Source organism: Nothoprocta perdicaria, unplaced genomic scaffold, assembly GCF_003342845.1.
Source record: "Nothoprocta perdicaria isolate Ctin4 unplaced genomic scaffold, notPer1 scaffold_205, whole genome shotgun sequence".
Lineage (NCBI taxonomy): Eukaryota > Metazoa > Chordata > Aves > Tinamiformes > Tinamidae > Nothoprocta > Nothoprocta perdicaria.
The window spans coordinates 536,708-560,117 of record NW_020455261.1 but is presented as its reverse complement, the minus strand read 5'-3'; the positions used below and the strand labels follow the sequence as shown (position 1 = coordinate 560,117).

The 23,410-nt window shown below is 39.4% G+C and overlaps 1 protein-coding gene across 1 annotated transcript in view; it reads left to right on the top strand.

Annotated features, from left to right (window-relative positions):
• Positions 1–8,846: 8,846 nt before the first annotated feature.
• Positions 8,847–23,410, top strand: part of CUNH9orf3 (chromosome unknown C9orf3 homolog) — a 180,131-nt gene continuing 165,567 nt past the window's right edge. Inside the window, exons 1-2 of the mRNA XM_026038247.1 lie at positions 8,847–9,791; positions 21,153–21,319. Coding sequence (XP_025894032.1) covers positions 8,986–9,791; positions 21,153–21,319 — 973 coding nt within the window. The 5' untranslated portion in view covers positions 8,847–8,985. The remainder of the gene's footprint in view (positions 9,792–21,152; positions 21,320–23,410) is intronic.

Below are 23,410 nucleotides of genomic sequence, written 5' to 3'. Positions count from 1 at the left end.
CTTTTTTTTCCCCATATGTTGTTTTAAACATCCTTCCCCTTCCTTCCGCTCCCCATTTTTTTTTTTCCCCTGTACTAATGTTGGCTTTCAATTCTGACTAACGATTAGACTTCACTAACCATTTGGACTTGTGTCCATATATTCCCTTTTTCTATTACTGCATTTCTAGGATCTAGTATCTCTCTAGATCCCATAAGCATTTTGAAAATTTGGCTTAAGATGTCTTTAGAGAAGTGTTTTGACTCTTTTAGAAGTTAGTGAAGGCAATATTTTGTGGTTACCTATCCAAATACAGGCAATTAATGTTTTTAAGTAGTCACCCTGAATAATGTGCGATCAACCTAATACTGCAGCTGTGAAATATGTAATAGAGATATATATTATACAGAAGGAAGCTAGCAGCCTCAAACCATGCTGTGATCTGACTGCTTCTTCACATACTTCCTATCTTGAAATTTCTTGCTAAATTGACCCTGAAGCTGAAGGTTAATATTCGACTTCCTTGTTCTTGTTGGCTCAGCTTGTTGGCATTCCAGGTGTCTAATGAAAATTTAAAGACTGTTTCCTGCGAGTCACTGCAGTCTACTCATCATTCTTAAAATGATGCATTTCTGTTCTTAAACTTTCTTTGCTTCTTATAACTTCCTGAAATGTTTACTTAATGCCTCAGTTCAACACAACAACAAAAAAAAAATGTGCAGAATATGAAAAGGGATATACTGTGTATTTTTTAATATAATGCAATGAATTACATGTGATATGCAGGTATATGTGCAAGACAGGTTAATTTCTTTTTCTCTGGCCCTCTAAAGAGGCCAGCTCCATCATGACCCGTTCAAGTAGAGGGAAAAACCTGTTAGTTTTTTTAACCTTTTCTATCTATGTCTTAGCATTTCTGACTTCAGCAGCCTCTCCTCCACTGCTCATGTGCTTCCTTACCAGTTTTAGTGGCCACCTCCTAGCCTTGTTCCATTAATAGACTTGCAATTTGTCAAGAAATCTGTTTAACTACAGGACATTAAGGTAGACTGAATGAATTGTTAGACAATTGATTTGTCTAACAATTTGTAGAAGAGAAAAATAATCAGTAGGGACTTGTCAAGACTAGTTGTTAAAACAACCTGATTTCTGTCTCTTAAAAAATGGCTGGATTACTGGATAATGAAAAAAAAAATCAAAAAAAAAAAAAAAAAAGATACTGTTTTCACTTTGCCTTTGGACAGACTGTTGTGTCATATGGTAACTTTCATTAACTTGACTATGAATTGAATTTTGTCCATAATTTAAAAAACATGTTTAGTCAAACTCTAGAGGACACTTTGAGCATTCACCAGTAATTGACTTTTCAACTCTTTGAGCATTTTAAGTGTATTTCTGCATACTTGAGTGTAGATGAATCTATCCTCGTTCTAGTTTAGCTTTTCTGTAGACTATAGATACAATGGCATCATTGGCTTAAATTTGTCCTAATATGAACGGCAAATGAAAGGTCTTCTGCTGCATGTTGCTGCATATTCTTGCATCTTCCCCTGAGTTATTTTTTGCACTTTTGTAGATAGATGCCTAGAAATGAAAGACGAAGGCTGGGCAGAAATTTGAGGAAGAATGAGGGTATTTTTGTTTTGTTTTGCTTTTTCTCCCAATCCTCTCAGGCTCAGCCGCTATCTTGTGAATCCATATTTTCACATATTTTGTACTTGCATGAATAAAATGATTAGCAGAGGTCATTATGGAAATACTGCAAGCACTGCAGAGAGATCAAGATATAAACTGTATTGAAAAATATTGAGCTGAAATCTTCAAGTTGCAAATCAATGGCAGTGAGTAAAAGTGTTGCAAAAAGAAACTGCATGTGCAAAGCTCAGAGAGTTACCCTGTGATTATAGCAATATTGGATCAGGTCTAGTCTCGAGAGAACACTGAGGTTTAGAGGTTTAGCTTACTCGAAACAACCTTTCCAGCCTTAGCAATACAAATACTGATTGTCCATCCTGTTCTGTGGGATTTCTAATTCAATATTTACAAAGCTGCAACCTTAAGAGTTCAAGAAACTAACAGTGATGCAGGAAACACCTTGTTATCACTAAAAAGCTAGTGTTACACGTGATTTTCTTTTCAGAAATCTATGGTGCTAGTCTGAGGGTTGGACTAATGAAGGCTAAAGTGAGTATATTCTGCAAATGGTTACACATTTTTTTTTTTCAAATGTGTGATCCTGCAAGGTTGCTATGGAGTTATTTTGTTTTGTTTTCCCTCTGAAAAAAAACCATCCATCAAATAAAAAGTTGTGAAGCTATTGTTTAAAATACTAGTAAGACTTACTTCATTCTATTATTTTACATGGCAAATATTTGGAATTGTGTTAACTGTCATGCTTCTGTAAGTTCATTATTTTGAAAGCTCCACTCATATGCAGTCTTTTATTCATTTTACCTAATTTTGTTATTTTATACAATATTGTAAGATTAAATAGAGTGGTGTACAAAGAACAATGGTGGTTTAGGCTTTTCAGTTGGCAGTAGAAATGTTCTGTTTACAAGCCTTGCTGATGGTTCACTATGTGTTCCTCCATAAGAGGCTTTATCTCTGTGGTTCTCTCATGCTTTTTGTCTTACATTCAGGTAAAGTGAAGACCATCACTGCGTTTCCAAACTTAAATTTGGTGATAGTTAGGAAAAATGTGGCAACAATGAATGTAGTGTTCCTACCTCCAGAGAAAGGAGGTCTGTAGTAGAGATACAGAATCAAGTGGGCGGTATGACTGATTGAAGGATCATAGCAATTACCATAGTAACCGTTTCTTTCCAATTAGTTACAAATGACAGTTTCTGTATGTCTCATAAGACCTAATGCTGCTGGTTGGAAGTCACTGAATTGCGGCCCTTGAGTGGGTTGATTTCTCACCATCTGCAGAGTTGCCCAGTATAAGAATGTTAGAAAACAAACTCTTCATGTTAATCGCATGTTAACACAGCAGCTGTGAGGCTCACTGGTGGCTCCAAGGTTTAGCTTCATTTTTTTTCTTTCTTTCTTTGTTTTAGCTGATTTTTAATATATTTTGGCCTACTTACTTATGTTATATAAATAGGTATGTTCCAGTTACTGGAACTGGGATTGAACAATCATAAGTTACTTAAAGTTAGCCTCTAAAACTAAACATTTTTGATTTTTGTTTTTAAATTATATGTCCTTAACATTTCTTAATTTGTATAACTCTACAGTAGCACAAAAATGCTTAAAGCAAATATTGCTTGTTCTGCACGACTGTGATAGGGATATAGAGAACATGGAGAAGTTGTAGTTTTATGATGTGTATTCTGTAGATGGTGGGTATTCTTACCTTGTTATTTGATGATCAGTAATTCTTTGGAGAGTCTAGGCATGGACCAGATAATACAGAAATAACATAAATTGCAACCAATTACAACCAATTGTTTGGTTGTTGTCTTTTTTTTTTTTTTTCTCTGTATGAAGTCAGTATGCATATGTGTATTTACAGTTGAATACTGTAAATATGTTTGGTATTTTGCTGGTGTTTGGTTAGCTGTGGGTATGGATGGCTACACTCAGGAACTCACTCCCATTGACATCAGATAGCCAGAAGTTCACACTGGAATTGTATCCAGGATTGCTAAATAGGTTCATGTTCATATTTCCCCTTAGATTTAAGCATTCTCTTTAATATCATTTTCCATCTATTTGTGAGGAATATCCCATCTGAAGTCCATGAACTTTGAAACTCCTAATAAGGGTACAGTGCAGTTCACTGAACTTTATAATATAACTGCTATTAAGAAAAAAAAAGAAAAAACCCACGACTGGTAAAAGTATATTAAAAATATCATTTAAATTAAAAGCATGTACATTTATCTTGCCTTAAAACCTTAAAATTAAGTTTCTTTCCTGCTCAAAACTGTACTCATGACCATCTTTACTTAATTACTTCCCTTCTTTTGCTTACCACATTACTTCACAGAATGTGATTCCCAAATGTGATGCTTTACTGGCAAGTAAAATTATCATACACAGAGCTTTTTGATAATGAAATATCAATATGGACCTATTGAAACAAGTAGTGAGCTCTCAGAACAGAGTAACATGCCTCCTTCTTTTTCGTAGTGTTCTGATGTAGTGTAGACTCCTTCAAAGTATTTAATGAAAAAATTTCCACAGAGATTCAGAAGTCAAGGTACTTGAAAATGTGCCCTTTAGTTACTCATGCTTGGAGATGGAGAAGGATCTTAAAATGCTCAGTAGAGTTTTTGAAATCTGAGATATCAAAACTAAGGAGATAAGGGATAGAAAAGCTTAAACACACAGGATTACTTTTCTTTTAAAATTCAGTATCAAAGTGTATGCAGAAATAGTTGTTTCTTGTCTACAAGTGTGTTCCCTGTATCAGTTGGTCTAATCCTAAACCTGTGATCAGATGTGCTAATTTTAATAAAAAGTTGACCTGAAACTTTCAGCTACAGAAAATCATTGTCTTGCCTTGTATTTTTAAGTCTCATTAGAATAGCGGTTGTTTGTTACCAACTGCCTCTTGAATGTCACAAATTTCATAGTTTTGTGTTGTTTTAAAATGTATTTATATTTATAGAATTTAAATTTTTGATAATACTTCAATTAATTGCTTTTTCAATTTAGACTGAGTTTACTGGAATGATACTGTTTGTCACTTTAATCTGTCCTGTTAATTAACATTATTTAATCTGGCAGACATCTAAATCGAAACCTAATGCTGTTTTGTAGGCATTTTGTTGCAATTTCGCTATTTATTTTAAGGTGTTCGGAGGTGTTTCTTAAGGTAGCAGAGATTTGAATGAAATTTGATGTAATGAGCTTAATACTATTGAGGCGATAAAGAGCAAGAAATGAATCAGACCTTCCATCTGAAAACCTGAAAAAAAACAGGGATAGAAGTGTTTGGTGTTTGGCTTCATACTCTAAGAATCACAGAATCCTTAAGGTTGGAAGGGATCTCTAGAGATCTTCTAGTCCAACACCCCTGCACATGCAGGATCACCTAGGGCATTTAGTACGGGATTGCATCCAAGCATTTGTTTATTTATTTTAACTATAGTACTGGTATTTTATAAAGTCAGTATCAGTATTAAACCTGTTATCAGCCTGTTTCAGGTATCTGTGCAGATCAGAATTTCTTGAATGCAACTTCATTATTTTTTTTCTTTGTTTTTTCCAATCTTTGTTTCCTTCCTCTACAACAAATACAGTTAACCTGTCAGAAGCATAAGGTTTGGTGGCAAGAGTGAAGATATGGATATGGGAAAGGATGAAAATATGGATATGTGGCATTAAGCACAAGTGTCACAGATGTAGTGCTGTGCTCCCGGCACAGCACTGGAAACCTTTAGTTGTTCTACTATTCCCAGTTAGGTTTCAAGGGTAAGTCATTGTAATTGCTATGTGATACTTCAGATGTTGTGCATCCACCAGCTTGACGTTTGCAATATCTTTGCTGAGTTATTGCTACAACTCTTCCTCAGTATTTTAGTCTGCATTTGTGTTCCTAAATCTTTTACTCCACGTTTTAAGTGTTAAAAGTCTTATTTAAATAGGAAGCAATCACTGTTATGCTATTAGGGTAGAATGTGCATTTGCATTTCAGGGTGGATCCTGAGCAAAATTGCCTTCTGAAAGTACACACAGATGTGTATATCAGGGCAGTGGAAACTGCTAAGTGTTTCACGGATATATGAAATTTGAAAGCACTTGAAATAACAAGCAGATACACTGAATAGTAAGATGCTTAAGATCAGAAAAAAAACAATATTGGAAAACTTCTTATATGGATAGAGAAGTATCTACTAGAAATATTAAAAAAAAAAAAAAAAAAAGTAAGTGTTCATCAGAGTGTTTGGAGTTTACTGGGATATTTGAGTAACAGACTTCTGAAGTGAGCCGTGTGTCCCAGACAGTTTTACTGGTGTTCCTTAGTGCAAGGCGACTTATGTCAAAATGAAATAAAGTGTTTTCGTCAACTCATCTTCAACAACATCCCCATGAGATGTTTATCTAAGTGACAGAAATCCACTGAGGAAGAGAGAGACTTGCAATGTTGTGTGCTTTGTCTGGAGTTTTGCTCAGCCTCTCTCCATCATCTTTGAGAGGTCCTGGAGAGCAGGGGAGGTGCCCGAGGACTGGAAGAGAGCCAATGTCACTCCAGTCTTCAAAATGGGCAAGAGGGAGGAGCCGGGCAATTACAGGCCGGTCAGCCTCACCTCTGTCCCTGGAAAGGTGATGGAGCAGTTCATCCTAGAGAGAATCTCCAGGCATATGGAGGAGAAGAAGCTGCTGAGGAGCAGTCAGCATGGATTCACCAAGGGGAAGTCATGTCTGACGAACCTCATAGCCTTCCATGATGGGGTGACAGGCTGGCTGGACGAGGGGAGAGCCGTGGATGTTGTCTACCTTGACTTCAGCAAGGCTTTTGACACTGTCTCCCATAACATCCTCATACGGAAGCTCCGGGAGAGTGGACTAGACGAGTGCACGGTGCGGTGGATCGAGGGCTGGCTGGATGGCAGAGCTCAGAGGGTGGTGATAAATGGGGCCGAGTCCAGTTGGAGGCCTGTGGCCAGTGGTGTCCCCAGGGGTCAGTGCTGGGCCCAGTGCTGTTCAACTTGTTTATCAATGACCTGGACGAGGGCACGGAGTGCACCCTGAGCAAGTTTGTGGATGACACCAAGCTGGGTGGAGTGGCCGACACTCCGGAGGGCTGTGCTGCCATCCAGAGGGACCTGGACAGGCTGGAGAGGAACCTCATGAGGTTCATCAAGGACAAGTGCAGGGTCCTGCACCTGGGGAGGAATAACCCCAGGCACCAGGACAGATTAGGGCTTGACCTGCTGGAGAGCACCTCCACGGAGAGGGACCTGGGAGTCCTGGTGGACACCAAGTTAGCCATGAGGCAGCAGTGCCCTCGTGGCCAAGAAGGCCAATGGGCTCCTGGCTGCATCAGGAGGATGTTGGCAGCAGGTGGAGGGAGGGGATCCTGCCCCTCTGCTCAGCTCTGGGGAGGCCGCACCTGGAGCACTGGGGGCAGTTCTGGGCTCCCCAGGACAAGAGGGACGTGGAGCTGCTAGAGAGGGTCCAGAGAAGGGCAACCAGGATGATTAAGGGAATGGAACATCTCTCGTATGAAGAGAGGCTGAGTGAGCTGGGCCTGTTTTCTCTGGAGAAGAGAAGGCTGAGAGGGGATATGATTAATATGTATAAGTTCAGGAAGGGAGAATGCAGGGAGGAAGGGGACAAGCTGTTCTCACTGGTGGCCAGCGACAGGACGAGGGGTAATGGCCACAAGCTGGAGCACAAGAAGTTCCGTCTCCAGGTGAGGAGCAACTTCTTTACTGTGAGGGTGACAGAGCAGTGGAACAGGCTGCCCAGGGAGGTTGTGGAGTCTCCTACTCTGGAGGTCTTCAAAACCCGCCTGGATGCCACCCTGTGCCACATGCTCTAGGTGTGCCTGCTTGAGCAGGAAGGTTGGACTAGATGATCTGTAGAGGTCCCTTCCAAACTTAAATATTCTGTGAATCTGTGAATCTGTGAGTTCAGGGAACATAATAGCTTTGGGGGGGTTGTTTGTTTGTTTGTTGGTAGGAGCCCTTCTGTCACTGATGCTAGTGTAACAGTGGTATCCCCGTGGGACTGATTCTTACAGAAGCAATAGCAATCTTTGGGGAAGACTGAACTCTCTTGTGTTGACATTGGGAGCTCTGTGCAGGATGATTCCGCTGTTGAGGTGCATGACACAGCTGTGAAACGTTTTCACCAAAAGAACATCTGGTCACTTACAATGCTTAAACAGACTTGTGTGTATGACATGGATGCATCTCTGAACTGACAGAGAAGGAGCTGCAGGTCTTAACGGTCCCTTCCAGCTTCCTTTTCTTTAACTCCAGAAAGCAGCCAGAATGGCAATTAGCAAGCTAAAGCACGTAATTTTAGCTTGACAGTCGTAACTAAACAGAGAATGCATGAAAGTTAGAAACTTCTGTGATGGACTTCTGGCTATTGTTGCAACAGATGTTGATGTATTTTAATATTTTCTCACTTTTATAGATATTTGCGCATTTTCCTTTCCAGTGAGAAGACCTTTTGTTTGCTGTAAGAAGATGTTATCCACAGTGTTAATGGGTTTCCGGCTATTAAGATGTAGTGATATACCTGAAGTATTTAACTATAGATTTGAAAAATCTCCATGAGCAATCTCAAAGGAATATTTAGAATGCACTCATAGTAAATCGGCTCATTGTCTTGTAATTTACTAGAAGTGCTGATATGAGAGCAGTTGTAATGTGAAAAGTATATTAATCCCTGGAGTTATATTGTATGTATGAAATTGCTACTTTCAAAGTTTAAGACACATGGGGCAATTTGGACTCATTCTTGTTACTTGGAATCACAGTAGAAAAATAATCATCAGTTTTTGAAGTAACAAATTTGAAGTATAAATTTAGTATCTATAAGCCATGTAGTAATAAATTTGATATTGCATAGCAGTGTATAGTTTCTACAGGTTTGCTTGACTAGACAAGTGTCAGTGGGAGACATTATAGTTAAAACTTCTTTCTTTCATTTAAAAAAGAAACATTTGCATGAGATCTTCTGTGAAAAAATAAAGCTAGTGGTTCTTGATAGGAGATCTTGGAGGAACTAGCTTGATTCCATGCTATGGAGATGGAGGAGAAAATCCAACTGTGGCAATTCTACTTTTAGTAGAAACAACTCTGCTCTAACTTTTTGATACATCCATTCTAAAACTCTTGTCAAAGGATGCTTTTTTTTTTTTTCTCCTTTACAGAATAAGAGAGACATGGAAAAACTCCAATTAACTTCAATAATGTAGCATTTGCCAGAAGTTAGTTTTGGCACTGCAAGCCTGGATATCTTTTTACTTCCTTGAAACACTTTGTGTAAGAAATGACTAATAATTTGTGAAACAGTTGCCTCGCAAACTGGATCATGGAGAAGCAGCTGGACCCCATGAAGGATGACTTGCCTCTAATGGCCAACACTAGCCACATGCTTGTAAAACACTATACGTTAGACTTGGATGTAGACATAGAAAGTCAGAGTATTGAGGGCACCATCGTTTTCTTCCTTGAGACGGGGAGCAGGTACAGGAACAGCAGCAGCGCTGACGAGGGCGGCTGCCATTCACGGCCTGATGAAACCTGCAAAATGGGGGCACCTGAGCCCTGCCACGTCCCCGTGACAGGTCCAAGTGCCTGCTCATCTGAAGCAGAAGATAATGATTGTGCCGCCTCTGACAGAGGTGAAAAAGATACTTCTGATAAAAATGGTAACCATAGCAACGGGGAACAGGCTTCTGGGATTCCTGGTCTGAAGAGCTGCTGTGACACGGAGGATCCTGGGAGCACCGGGTTTTTGCTGGTGCTGGACTGCTGTGATTTATCCGTGCTAAAGGTTGAAGAGGTCGATGTTGCTGTGGTGGCTGATGCTGAAAAATTTACGGGGTCTGCCAAAGTAAGAGATGCTTCTGAAGAGCTGGGAGATCTCCAGAATCGGATCGTGCATGAACTTGTGACTTTACCTGCGCATCGGTGGCAGGAACAGCTGTGCTGCTACCGGCGCTGCAGCCACGCACCTGCGTGTGGAGAGCTTCCCTTTGCCACTGGCCCCTGGAGCCTGGAGATAAGGAAGCCAGGGATTCATGCTCCAAAAGACTTTCCTCATGCCATAAGAGTACGATACAGAACCAAACCAGAGGGACGATCTGTTACGTGGACTACAGACCAGAGTGGCAGGTATGTAGCTGTCAGCTGAAAAACTTTGTGTGCTTTAATTTTAAACATTTTTAAGCAGAGTCAATCACAGCAGAGCAGCTATGTGAGGAGGATGAGCCATCTCTTCCCTTCTCCTAACATGTCATCCTTGGTTTTAGTGCTGTTGCACTGTCACAGGAGCACAGTTGAGCCGTGCTCTGGAAACCTCAGTGTCCTTGCAGAGCTTAGACCTGGCTCAGTGATAGCCTGTGCTCATTCTGAGTGAAAATAGAGCATTGTTGCATATCAGATGCAAGTTTGTGCAGGGAATAGGGAATTCATACTTAGAGGAGGAGAATATATATGTGGTAGTTTATTATCACTTTAGCACTCTACATTCATTTACCTTTCTGTGTTAAGGCTCAGAGATCAGTACACAAAATATTTAATAGAATTATTCCCCAACCAGTTTTTTATCAATATTGTAATAGGTTTAGGGATACAGTCTTTTCCTGCTTAGTCTCTCTTAATCAACTTTTAAAATCTCCTTCATCTATTATGTAAAATGCATTGATGATAGCAAATGAATTGCAAACTGAGACTGTAAGAAGAATTGTTTTGTTATCCAGGTTTTGTGAAAGTATGCAATGCTGTGCAGAAATGTTCAAGATAAGTTCTTACTGGTAGGAAACTACATGCAGAGCAATATACTCTTGATATTTACAGTTTTAACATAGTTTTGCTGTGATGCTCAAAGCTGGATTTTAATGGGGAGCAAAGTTGGAAGATGAAGAAGGAAATTGGTCCAAGTGAATACTTGCTTTTCATTCCTGAGCTAGAGATTGATGTTTGCCTTTCATTTCAGTTATGCTAACATTAATTAAGAGGCGCCTCACTAACATCCGTAGTAGAGAAGGGCATGAAGCTTTTTAAGTGAGAGAGCTAGTATTTAGGCAACTTTATACTTAAAAGTGTGATCAGCCTCAAGCCCAAGAATGTCTTATTTATAACCTCTTACCCTTATGCCCTTCCTCCTTCACCCCTCCCTGCCTCCCCCCCAAAATTTGTTACGGGTAGGCATGCAGGAAATTTAGCTGCAAGTAAGGTATTTTCCCACAAAAATTCTGAGTTTTGACTGAAGAATACAAAGGTAATGCAATTACCAGTAATCACACATTGTATCAGTATTTCTCTACTCTTTTCTTAGATATTTCAGACCAACTTAAGCAACACTCCTCTGGTGTAGGACTCATCTTCTGTATGTTGCCACACATAAATGTTGTGTTGTCTTGATTTTTTCTTTCCTTTAAGCAATCTAAGTCACTAAGAACTTCTGAATCTTTCCCTTTTCGCTCCAAATCCCAATGCTTATTTTAGGGCATTTCATGGCAGTTGGACTCAAGCATAGAAATTTATGATCAGTAATGAAAAAGGATAAAACAATTTGTCCTGTGTCAGGTAGGCTCATGGTAGCATACAGTCTCAAGCTGCTTTATTTTCGGTCCCTGAAGGATATTGCAGAGTCTAGCCACTGGCAGAAAATAAGTTTTCATGTCACTCGCAGTTCTTTAAAGCTTTTTTTTTTTTTTTTTTTTTTTTTTAAATGTTGTGCACAATGAACCTGAAAGTATAATGACCGAGCTTGTTGTTCAAAATGCTGTCATATTTTTCTTCTTGTTTCAGTAAATGAAACCCATTAAAAGGTACATGGGAAGTGCTATTACAATTTATTCTCGTAGGATAATTCTTTAAATTGTTTCAAATTATATGTATAGTACTTTCCAGGCAGATATCAAATCCTGTCCTTAAGGAGATTATTATCTGTAGTTCTAACCCCTGGAAAAGAGTAAATAAGAAAGAGCAAACGCTGGGCAGTCACTGGCAGTACATTTCCTCTAATTAAATGTTTGAGTAGTGCTCTGATATTTACCCTGTGCACTAATTATTTTATGAGGACTTCCATTTTATTCAATTTAAACAATGGCTTGTATTGTAATTCACTAAAATATGTTAAAACAAAGCTTTGTGGGCTGGGTTTAGGCAAGTTGAGATATGAGTACGGAAACGTGATAGGGGCATTTTTGATACAGGAACAGAATGTATGGAATTTCAGTATTTCCCTTTGTGGTCTTTCAATCCTAGAATCTATGTAACAATCACAAAGTGAGGTTGCCTTTAGATTTGTAACATTTTTTATTAGTGCTTCTTGGGGCTTTCTATATGGAAGAACAAGAGGGCAGGAACAAGGAGTGAGTGGTTTGTGTGCTGGAGTCCCGCTGACGCGGTGTGCGCCTTCACGTTTACCTGGATGTACACACTCCTGCCTCCCCAAAGGACACGCTTGTGAAGCCTGCGTCTGTTCATAAAAATGGCAAGGGAATTACAACAATAACAAATAAAACCATTACTAAGACAGAAAAACTGCCTGAAGTATAACGTTTATAACATACTCAAAAAGAACAAAGAGAAAGCTGTTCTATTTTGAGTTTTTTTAACACGATGCAAAAGCATTAGGGTTGTAGAAACTAGGAAGGTAGTTTTGAGATTTAAGCAGAATTATACTTTTATTTAAATATTTTTACTATTTAATAAAAGCTACTCAAAAATAAAAGCTAACTTTGGGAGGTATAGAAACCTCTTTGTGGGGAAAAAATTGCTTATAAAATATTCTTGATTACTGGGACAGAGAAACTTTGAGCAGCTGATTCAAAGCAAATCTTAAGAGTATATAGCTGTGCTAAGTTAGAAAGGCTACCAATGTAGTTGAGGATAATTGCTTTCTTGTGATCATTGTTAAATCAAGAAAACTTATTGCATAGAATATTATCTTGGGATTACATCTCTTTGTTATTTAAGTAAAGATTACACACATTTGGATTAAAATTAAGAGGTAACTTTCTTAACAGACAGTTTAGCAAATTTGTGTGTAGTGGGAGATTCCTCCAACCTTCTGTCTTGCTTATTGCTACCTCTAATTACCATCATACATTAGTTAATAATTTTGTTGATATTAGCAGGAGTTTAGAATTGTTCTGATTTCCTCATCATGGGATTAGATATGATGGAGTATTTTTGATATGAAAAATGTTAATGAAAAATATTCCATGAGACTGAAAGCTTTCAGAACCAGGTCCTAATCCTGTTGCTACCTGTGCATTATTTATATTGGCATACGTGAAAAGGTCAAGCTATTTGGAGTAAAGTTGAGCCCATGTATTTATTTTTTCGAAATGTAGCCTAGATACCAGACACTCAAAAAAAAAATTGTGAAATTAAGAGAATGGATTGAATTCTAAGTGTAACTTTAAATCTGTGATTTAGAAGAATTGTTTAGGAAAAAAAAGTACATTATTAGAAGATATCAAAGAAAGGTTGTGTGGTTTCGGGGAAGAACTTTAGCAGGAATTAACCTTGTGATAATTTGAGAACTATCAAAATGAAAAATATCAAAAAATCAAAAATGTGAAATGAACTAAACCAAAAGCTTACTGTAAAATATTCATTTTTCTTTGGCCAATTGAGATGTCTTATCTTTTAAAAATATTAAGAAATACTATCTTATAATGTCTTGTAATAAAAAATGAGTATACTTTTAGAAAATTCAAGGTCTGCTTTTGCCTCTGTGCAGTCTTTCAAGGTGAATACAGCAGGCATAAGTCTATCATTTTTTAAAGGGCTCATGCCAACACTTTTTCTTCATTTTAATGCTTCTTTCTGGCTTCAGTGTTCAAACATGCTACAGACATAGCTGAATGGCATGGTTCTTTTGTTGTAAATAATGCATTTCCCTAATATGCAGCTGCAGGACTAGAGATAGACACAGCGATGAGGTGAGTGTCCAAGTGAGCTGGTGCCAAACATAGGAGGGACTAACACAATTCCTATCCATTTGCTAGCTGCAGAACACAGCAGCTGTATGTAGATTTAGAAGCAAAATATATTGGAGAATTACAGCGAAGTGGTAGCAAAAGGGAGTGATTTATTTATGTCTTCTTTGAAAACAGTTCGTAAGTTTGTGTATTTTCAAAGATAAGCTCTGAAGAAGCCATCATCTTTCTCTGTGCAGACTGTCTTACATAGTATGACCTTTATGGATTCTGTGTCATTCATTGCCTTTGAGGAAGAACTTCTTCCCTGTGAGGGTGACAGAGCCCTGGCACAGGCTGCCCAGGGAGGCTGTGGAGTCTCCTTCCCTGGAGATCTTCCCAACCCGCCTGGATGCCGCCCTGTGGCCCGTGCTCTGGGTGTCTCTGCTGGAGCAGAGGGGTTGGACTCGATGATCACTAGAGGTTCCTTGCAACCTCAACCATTCTGTGATTCAGTGATAAAGTCTGAAAAGGAGCTAAGAATTCAGAAGGCTGAAGAGCCAGCTTTGTGCTTGCCAAGCTGTGGGTAGAGAGCAAACCCAAAGGTGAGACAGTGTTCAGAGAGAAAAGAAACTGTCTGGGGTTCCTGGGGAAATTACTTGGTCTGCAGTGAAGTTTATGCTGTTACTGACAAAATGTTACGAACAAAAAGACCCAAAGCAGGAGGTTACTCAGAGATCAAAGCATGTTTATAGAAACACCTCACAAACGCCAATAGCTTCACAAACCCAGGCAATACTGTACTGTGAGAAAAGTGAAATATAGTTGATTGCTGTGCTTTGAGTTTTTGAGGTTGAGCACTGTGCACATAATGTGAACAGAATTTAGTAGCAGCTCTGGTCTTTTGCATGGGATGTACAGGAAATTTAACAAGGTGAAGCAGAGGTGCCAGGAGCAGTGATGCAAACACTAAGAATAGACAATTGATGGTTTGGCATTGTGATTTTCTTTGGAGCATATGCTATATAAGCACAAGGAGGACAAAGAAACATGATAACGGGAATATACAGAGTAAGCATACAGTGGAAAAATGCAGTGGAAAAACCAGTTATTTACAGTGCTGTTGGAGATGGGGAGACAAGGCACTGCTCAGGAGTGTGCATGAACTTGCCTGAGGAAAGAAGGCAGCATTTGGTTTCGGAGCAGAGCTGAGACTGTCCAGCTGTCTTGCAGTTCATATCCACAGGCGAACTGTCTTATCTCTAAACACAGCGGGGCTGGATTTTTATGATCACTCTTCTGGAGATGATAAAGCAATCAGTAAACCTTCTTGGCCAATAATCAATTATTTTCAATCTTTACTACTAATTTAAATAGGATCTGTAGCAACTGGATTATGCAATGTTTAAAGGCAATAGGCTGGCTCCTAATGTGTTACCAGAGTACTATTGAAAGGTCTGCATGGAATGAGAAGCCTAAAGGCTTTGGTCAATGTGACTTCAATTATAGGCATTTTTTTTGTAACACTGATGAAGCTATTATGCTTGCTACATTTGCCAAAAATACATGCCAAGGCAAGTGGGAAAAAAATTCTTATTATTAGAGGTAAACTGCTGAGACTTCTGAGAACAGAATAAGCAACAAGCCAATTTACTTTGGATGTGGAAAAGATCTACCCCATCCTAACTTTATCAGCCTTGCTTCCTAGTGATGTCTGTTGTAAAAAATATGATATTGATCATAAGACTGTCCGTACTGTGTACTAGTGAAGCAGATTTGATGTACCTATCATACCAGGTGTATAACAGCACAAATTGGTGAAAGCCCAAGAATTTTGCAATGAACTGGGAATTCAGAAATGTATCTATCCAGTTGTTGGAAAAACATCATTAGAATGATAAATATTACCAGGAAAGTCACTCATCTTGTAATTGTATTTAGTACTTACTGAAACTGGAGAGTAGTTTAAAAGGCATATGTAGTTGTCAACTGGTATCTTAAGTGCAAAAGGATGCCTGTGCTGCTGGGTTCCAGTTATGATTATTGCCACTTTGTAGAACAAAAAGGATGGTGTGATTTGTGTCTCAGGAAATCATACCTTCATAGAGAATATACTTCGTGGCACACTATAATTTTGAATAACCAATAGCTGCAAAAAGCAGTGGTTTCTCAGGGACTAACACTGCAGTTGCAAGAGGTTGTCACGTTATGTGGAGGCAACACCCGATAAACTAAGATTATTTATTTTTTTAAATACAAGAATGGAGTTGCTGACCTTGGCACTTTGCTGCAGAAAGCTTCAGGCAGGCTGAAAGCAGGTTGAGCTGCATAGGATGTCATTAGGTGAAGCTTAGGTTTGAGTGCAGGTGTGTCAGGCAACAGAGTTTCAATTGAATATTTATTTTTAAGTAGATATTATTGTTAAGTTTTAGTAGCTTAGCTTAATGTTATAGTTGCCATACGCTTCCATAGGAAAGGGAGATGTTCTAAGATGTGATTTGAACCAATCTTGTTATTAAAATGTGTGGACTATGGATGAATTAGAGTTGAATGACTCATTTTTACATCAGACTCTCTGGCTCTGGGAGATTACAGAGCGAAGTCCTGTCCGAAGCCTCTTCTTGAAGCTCAACCAAGGAGTATGGTAGCTAGTGCTTGATAGTCCAGAGGCATGGGTTACCTGTCACTGGGAATCACTGGGAATCAGAGACATACTTTGTGGACATGCTTTTGTGGACTCTTGACTTTCAACTGGGATGAGGCAAATAGTTCCTGTTCTCTGTTTACCTGCTGGCACTGTATTCTGATTGCTTGTCTCTTTTGAACTGCAAATTCTCTTTAGAATGAAGTTTTGGTTGTCGTAATAGAATTCTGATCAAGTAGATGGTCAGAAGGGAGGTGGAGAGAATGGGGAGTGGGGAGAAAGGAAAGGGGCTAATAAGTTTCTTACTAGAAGTGGTAGTGATAAAGTAGAAAAAAACATTTTCTGTGCATTTGTAGAAGTTTGAAACTGCTTACTAATGGTCACTGCTATTCTTTGGTGCATCTTAGTTAGCTTCCTAACTTTTTATGGGTCAGATTAAAATAAACAGGAAGAGAATTTTGTGCTTCTTGGGCTTTTGTGTGCTGGAATTGTGCTGCCTAGCTCAGACCAAAGACTACTCTTAGCTGCCATGTGTACTTTAATGTTCCACTGCAGTATTAGCATGGTCATAATCATCAGTTCATCTTATAAACTTCTCTGCAAAGCAGAACAAGGGACTGTTCAGTGTTAGCAGACTTCTCAGCTGATAGCATGGTCATGCCATGAATATATGAATATGTAACTAAAAGCTGATGTAATTGTTGTTCTGACAGTTACCCTCAAAATTTGGATCTTCATGTTTTCATTGTAATTTTTTTTCAGCAGACTTTTACATATTTTAATAAATCTGGAGTTGAAATAATCAACTTAAGTACATCTGGACAAAAATAGTACTGAAACAGATGAGGAACGGAAAGAAGATGTAGCTTTGAAAATAGATTTTATATTTGGCTCCCTCCATCACCCTTCTTTTACCTAGTCTTTATTGTAGAGACTTGTGACTTATCTATTTCTATTTCTATTTTAACATTATTTTTTTCAGGAAAAAAATGTTAGTTATGTAATATGTAAATTTATTTCTCATATTAAGGCTTTCTAGTGTAATGAAAAAGCGATGGGACTGAGAGGGACTGAGAAACGAAGCCTGTAGGCCCAGTGTGCACACAGGCACTGAGCAAATCGGTTACTGTCTCATTTTTCCCATCTGTAAAATGGTATTGACATAATTTGTAAATCACTTCATGATCTGCAGGTAAAAAGAGCTCTCCAAAAGCGAGATTACATTAATAGTCTAGACGGCATCTGTTTCATGTTACGTTTTTATTGCGTTTGACATTGGGTTTCCATCTCTGAACATTAAAATCATACCAATTGAAAAGATAATGGAGCATTACAGGCTGCTCTTCAATTCTGCTACTAGCTGATCTGTTTGCAACTTGGGCACTTGAAATATGAATATGGGACATCCAGTCTTTGGATTTCTCACAGTTGTCATGGATTATATGCACATTTGGGCACAAGGCAAAGAAACAAACAGAAAAAACCCCAATTCCTGCTTTGACAACTTAAGGCTCCCTCGGTTTGACTTGGGTGCTGTGGCTCCTGAGTGCTGTACTGGGTTCCCAGTAGGCCCAGTAGTGAAGGTAGGTGCAGTGCTGTTCTGCCACCCTGCTCAGCCTGTTCACTCCAGTGGTGCCCCAGAATTTATTCAGCATAGCGAAGTCCCCTGCATTTATTCTAAGACCAGGGTAAATCAATGGCACACAGCAAAACTTCCTTCCCAAATATACGGATTGATAAAATGTCAATTTCTGATAACTTTACTTTAAAGGGGAAGCAACCCTACTAGGAAATGAAAAAATGAGCTGTTATTACTTCTCTGAAACTAATTCTCCTGGTCTCACTGACATGTCCAGTTTCTTTTTCTGGGAGAAAAGCCATTTAAGTATTTCTACCATGGTTATAGGCTGAGGTTTAGCAGATTAATTCTAAAGAGATGCAAGATAATAAAAGATGTATGCAGCTCAGTGACGTTTTACCTTTGGATGATGATCTGTTGGGTAAAAGCATGAGACGGAGCTGATGGGTTGACCTTCTGCCCACTCTGGTTACCTTCCCAAGCTCTGCTGGTTAGCCATGACCTGCTCTATTTAGTCTGATATATGGCAGGGGGAGCCAGACACTTTCTCTTCTTACTTGTGCATGTGTCTTAAGAGCCAGCCTGCTTAGGCTGTGCTTTGTCCCCTATCTTACAGAGGCAAAATAAAACATCATAAACATTAGGAATGTAAAGAGCTCAGAGAGTGGTGATCAGCGGCGCAGAGTCCAGCTGGAGGCCTGTACTTAGTGGTGTCCCCCAGGGGTCGGTCCTCAGTCCGGTCCTGTTCAACTTATTCATTAACAACCTGGATGAAGGGCTGGAGTGCTCCCTCAGCAAGTTTGCCGATGATACCAAACTGGGAGGAGCAGCTGATAGCCCTGAGAGCTGTGCTGCCATCCAGAGGGACCTGGACAGACTGGAGGACTGGGCGGTGAGAAACCTCATGAGGTTCAACAAGGGCAAATGCAATAACCCTTTGGAATAACCCCGGACACCAGTACAGGCTGGGGACTGACCTTCAGCAGAGCAGTTCTGCAGAGAGGGACCTGGGCATCACAGTGCATGACAAGATGACCATGAGGCAGCAGTGTGCCCTGGTGGCCAAGAAGGCCAACGGGATCCTGGGGTGCATTAAGAAAAGCGTCTCCAGCAGGTCGAGGGAGGTGATCGTCCCCCTATACTCAGCCCTGGTGAGGCCCCACCTGGAGCACTGCGTCCAGTTCTGGGCTCCCCAGGACAAGAGGGATGTGGAGCTGCTGGAGAGAGTCCAGCGCAGGGCTACGAGGATGATCAGGGGCCTGGAACATCTGCCCTATGAGCAAAGGCTGAGGGAGCTGGGCCTGTTCAGTCTGGAGAAGAGGAGGCTGAGGGGGGACCTGATCAGTGTGTAGAAATACCTCAAGGGAGGCAGTGAGGAGGAGGGGGCGGCCTCTTTTCAGTGGTGGACAGTGATAGGACTAGAGGAAACGGCCACAAACTGAGGCACCAAAAGTTCCACAGGAACTTAAGGAAACATTTCTTGACAGTGAGGGTGACAGAGCCCTGGCACAGGCTGCCCAGGGAGGTTGTGGAGTCTCCTTCTTTGGAGATCTTCCAAATGCGCTTGGATACTGCCCTGTATCATGTGCTCTAGGTGACCCTGTGTATGCAGGGGGGTTGGATTAGATGATCTCTAAGGTCCCTTCCAACTTTAAGGATTCTATGATTCTGTGAAAAGCTGTAAAAGTTTCTTTAAATTGCTTAACTCTGAGGCTTGTTCCCTTAAGTTAGGTCACTGAGTATTCAAATACACATTCAAATTATTTTAGATTAGAAAAGTGCTACTATCAGCTGAATCATAGTAACTGGCTCACATTTGCTTTTAGTCTGTTACAAGTTTAAGGTAATATAGGTGAGCTTAACAGCCTTTAAATGGTTTGCACTTGCTATGGGTTAAAAGTACCATTTTGAGAGCTACTACAGCTCAGGTAACACACTGGTTGATGGAGCCACAGTGACTTGGTTGTGTCATAGACAATTCTTGATCCATAGGACATGCAAAACCTGATAAAGAGGGTAAAATTATCTTCCAGCCATGGCCATTAACCATGTGTTCACTCCCTCTGTACAGCCTGGATTTGATTTTGGATAAGGAATTGTTTGAGTGGATGGATGAAATACTTGGGTGAAATAAACAAGATACTTGTATCTTACCTGTCACTGAAGAGGCTTTGACCTAACAACTTGCCTAACTTTCTTGAGTGTTTTGATGATTTTTTTCCTGCTCAAATTATGCCAGAAACCGATCAAGATATTTTTAGCTTCAAATACTTCCAAAGTAATGTGTTGTGCTCCCAGAATGTTGGCTTAAACTATTATGGGCTTAAAAAACAAATAAACAAAACAAACAAAAACGTGCAGCTGAATCAAGTGACGCGTTCAAAATTTTCTTTGTTTTTCAGCTGGAGAAAGTGCTGACTGATTGCTTTATGTGGTTTATATCTGAAAACTGTTCGCTCTATGACTGTTTCTGAAGGGTGGTGTTATGCAAGTACTAGAAATCATGATGAAACTGCAAAAACGCAATTAAACGCAATTAAAATGGCAAAATGAGATTTATTACTTCTATGCAGTGGCACTTTGAAGGAGTTAATAAAAGGCCTTTCCTGGAGATGGCTGGCCTGCTAGTAAGAAAAAAGTTGCTATGAAAAATTGCACAGAAAGAGGCAGTAGCTGAAGAGGTTACTGAGAAGAGAAAATGCAGAGTGTGCAACACCACAGAAAGACTGGTAGTTGGGAAAGTGGGAAAGAGGCCTGCCTTGTCCAAGAGGGAAGCTGCACTCTTCTCATCACATGCTCAGTGGCCACAGTTGTGAAAGGCAGGTTGACTATTCTGTGCTTCCTCACGTCATGAAGAAGGGATGTTTGAAAGACCACAGCTAGCTATGACCTTTTACAGAGAAGAGGCTAAAGACTAGCCCAACTGCACTGACTTAGGCTGAGCCCCCAAGCCGTGCAGTGAAGAATTTAATGGCAGAACAAGTTGAAGACCTCAGGCAGACACTGTGGATGCTGTTGCCTTTTGAAGACATCTGGAAGACACTGCTTGGCCCTACAGGCTCAGCTGAGAGTTCCTGTCTGAAGCTGAATGGCTCATGTGGAAGCAGGAGAGTGCAGAGGCTGGAGGAGTTTGTTGTTTTTTATGTAAAAAATATTTTGTAGTAATCTTGCTTAGTTCATTCTGACCTAAATAACTGAGATAGTACTTCGATTGGTTCATATTAAATGGACGTTGAAAGCTACGTAGCTGAGATGCTTAAAAACAGTAGTACAGTAGGTTTGATCTTTGTCAGGGAAATGAATTCAATCTTTGCTATTATAATTTCTGTAGTAATTCCAAAAGCAAATTTAGTCTCTCTTTTCCTTCCATCCAGGCCATGTGTTTATACGATGGGATCACCGATAAACAACAGAGCCCTTTTCCCATGCCAAGAGCCACCCATTGCGTTGTCAACATGGCAAGCTACTGTCCGAACAGATGCACAGTTTGTTGTACTGATGAGCGGTGAAAACTCAGCAGAACCTGTTCCAGTTCAAGAAGGTGAAATATATGTTCTATAGCAAAGTATTTAAAATAATTTTCTTATTAGAAATATAGCTTAGTAATTATGAGATTAAAAAAAAAAAAAGAAATTTTTGTCTTAAAAGTACTTGAAATATATATTTTTTTAGTCTCTGTTTCTTCCTATGGAAACATTACCTGCTTAAGCGTCAGTGTGACTTAGTAAGAAAGCAAGGTTTCTGCCTTTTAGTTTTACTACTTCTATTTATTTCTGAGTTGGGGTTAATCATGGTGCAAGTGAACATCGGGCAGACCATATCAGGCACTTCACTACTTCAAGTTTTGGTAGATTACCGAATACCCAATATTAGTTTTTCAGTCCAGGTGTAAGTGACAGTGGAAGTGATTGGAATCTATCATTGTATCATGTTCAATTCCTGAAAAATATGAAACGGATTAAGTATAATAGTATCTTGAATATCTGTCTTTGTAGGTTTTTGTTTGTTTGTTTGTTTTGTTCTGATTTGTTTTTTGCATTGTCAGGCAACTGGCCAAAGGAAGCATTTTTCTTTTGTGTCAGTTACTTTATTCTTTAAATCTCTGTCTTCAAAGAGAAGGAGGGTTTTAAGGCAACATATCGCTATAAAGTATGTCTTGCTACCATTGGTTTTGAGGTGAGCTCTAGCAAGGTCTAGTTTAAGTAGAAGCTAGTCCAACACTAGCCCAGGAAGGATTTCCAGGTTTCTGTGTCACTTCCCCCCGTCTTCTCCCGGATACCAACAGCAGCACTGCTCACTTGATTGTCTAAAGGTTTTCTAAGCGTTATTCAAATTTTTATTAGGTAATTTAAAATTGTTAAATAATTGCATACATTTGCCTTTGTAAAGGAAAAAGGGTATGCTGTGTATGGTTGGATAATGCCTACATCTCCACAGACAATTATAGTTGTAGAGGAAATAGATAAATTATAGATGAAATAAGGAGTGTAGTGAGTGTATCTCATCCTTTCTGATAAAAGAAGCTTTTGGAACTGTCCAGAAAGGTCTGCCTACAAATGTTTTTGAAAGACTCAGTTTCGCAGTTATTCAAGATCTTCATGCTTACAGTCCTCCTTTAAGAAGGTAGGATGGGCTTGTTTAATAAAAGGTACATCAGTCTCAGCTTCACAAACCTTTTCATTGGTGTCTTTAAAAGTATTTTGGTACTAAATAGGCCTAAGGAAAGCTGTTGTTTCTGAATCCCTGGAAGAGTGTCTGGCAGTACATGTCAACCATGTCTTTTTTTTTTTTTTTCTCCTGACAGTAACAACACTTAGCCAAGTTCTAGGCTTGCAAACCTTACAAAATCTTTTCTTACAGCAATGTGATGTTGCACACCAGTACACCATCTTCACTGGCTGAAAAACGATCACCATTTTGCTTTGAGTTATTTTTTCCTTTGAACCTGAATCAAGTTGTTGGGTAAAATTTAAGAACTTCTTAGCTACTAGTGTTTTGAACAGGTCTCTTTTGCAAATCTTAAAAGCTGCTCATAGAGGAAGTGCTGATTTCTCAGCACTTGCAGAACAGGATTGATGCCTATGTTCAGCGATGGCCAAAATAGTTGAGGTGTATATTAAAGCATTTGAGAAGTAGCTTAGATTTAATTTTGATATGTATGACTTTGTTTCCTTTTGGCCAAAAAAAACAGAGGTTGCATGGATGCTTGGAAAGCTTTTCATTATGTAAAAAGTATTAAAGTTTTGATTGGTAATAAATAACTTACAGGAAAAGGTTAGTGTTAGATATGTCTGAAATGAGCTTTAAAAACTCATCTCTTAAATTTTATTCTCGGAAAAAAAATGAATGAAAGTCTCCTTGATTTCAGAACCATCAGTAAATCTGTTTATATGGAACCATGAGGTTTTTTTTGACTGTACCTAAAACCTGTTCCAAGTCTTGTCTCTACTGCGGAAATGTGGAAAACGGTTATGATTCGCTGTTCAGCTCACTTGGGCAGTAATACTTTCCTGTCTTGGCATTGGGAATACTAGAGTGCCTCAGACTTAAGTGCAGGAAAACAGCTCTGCCATCATTGTGTAATTAATATTATCCACACTCACACTCTGCTAATGAGTTGTTGTTTGTTAGG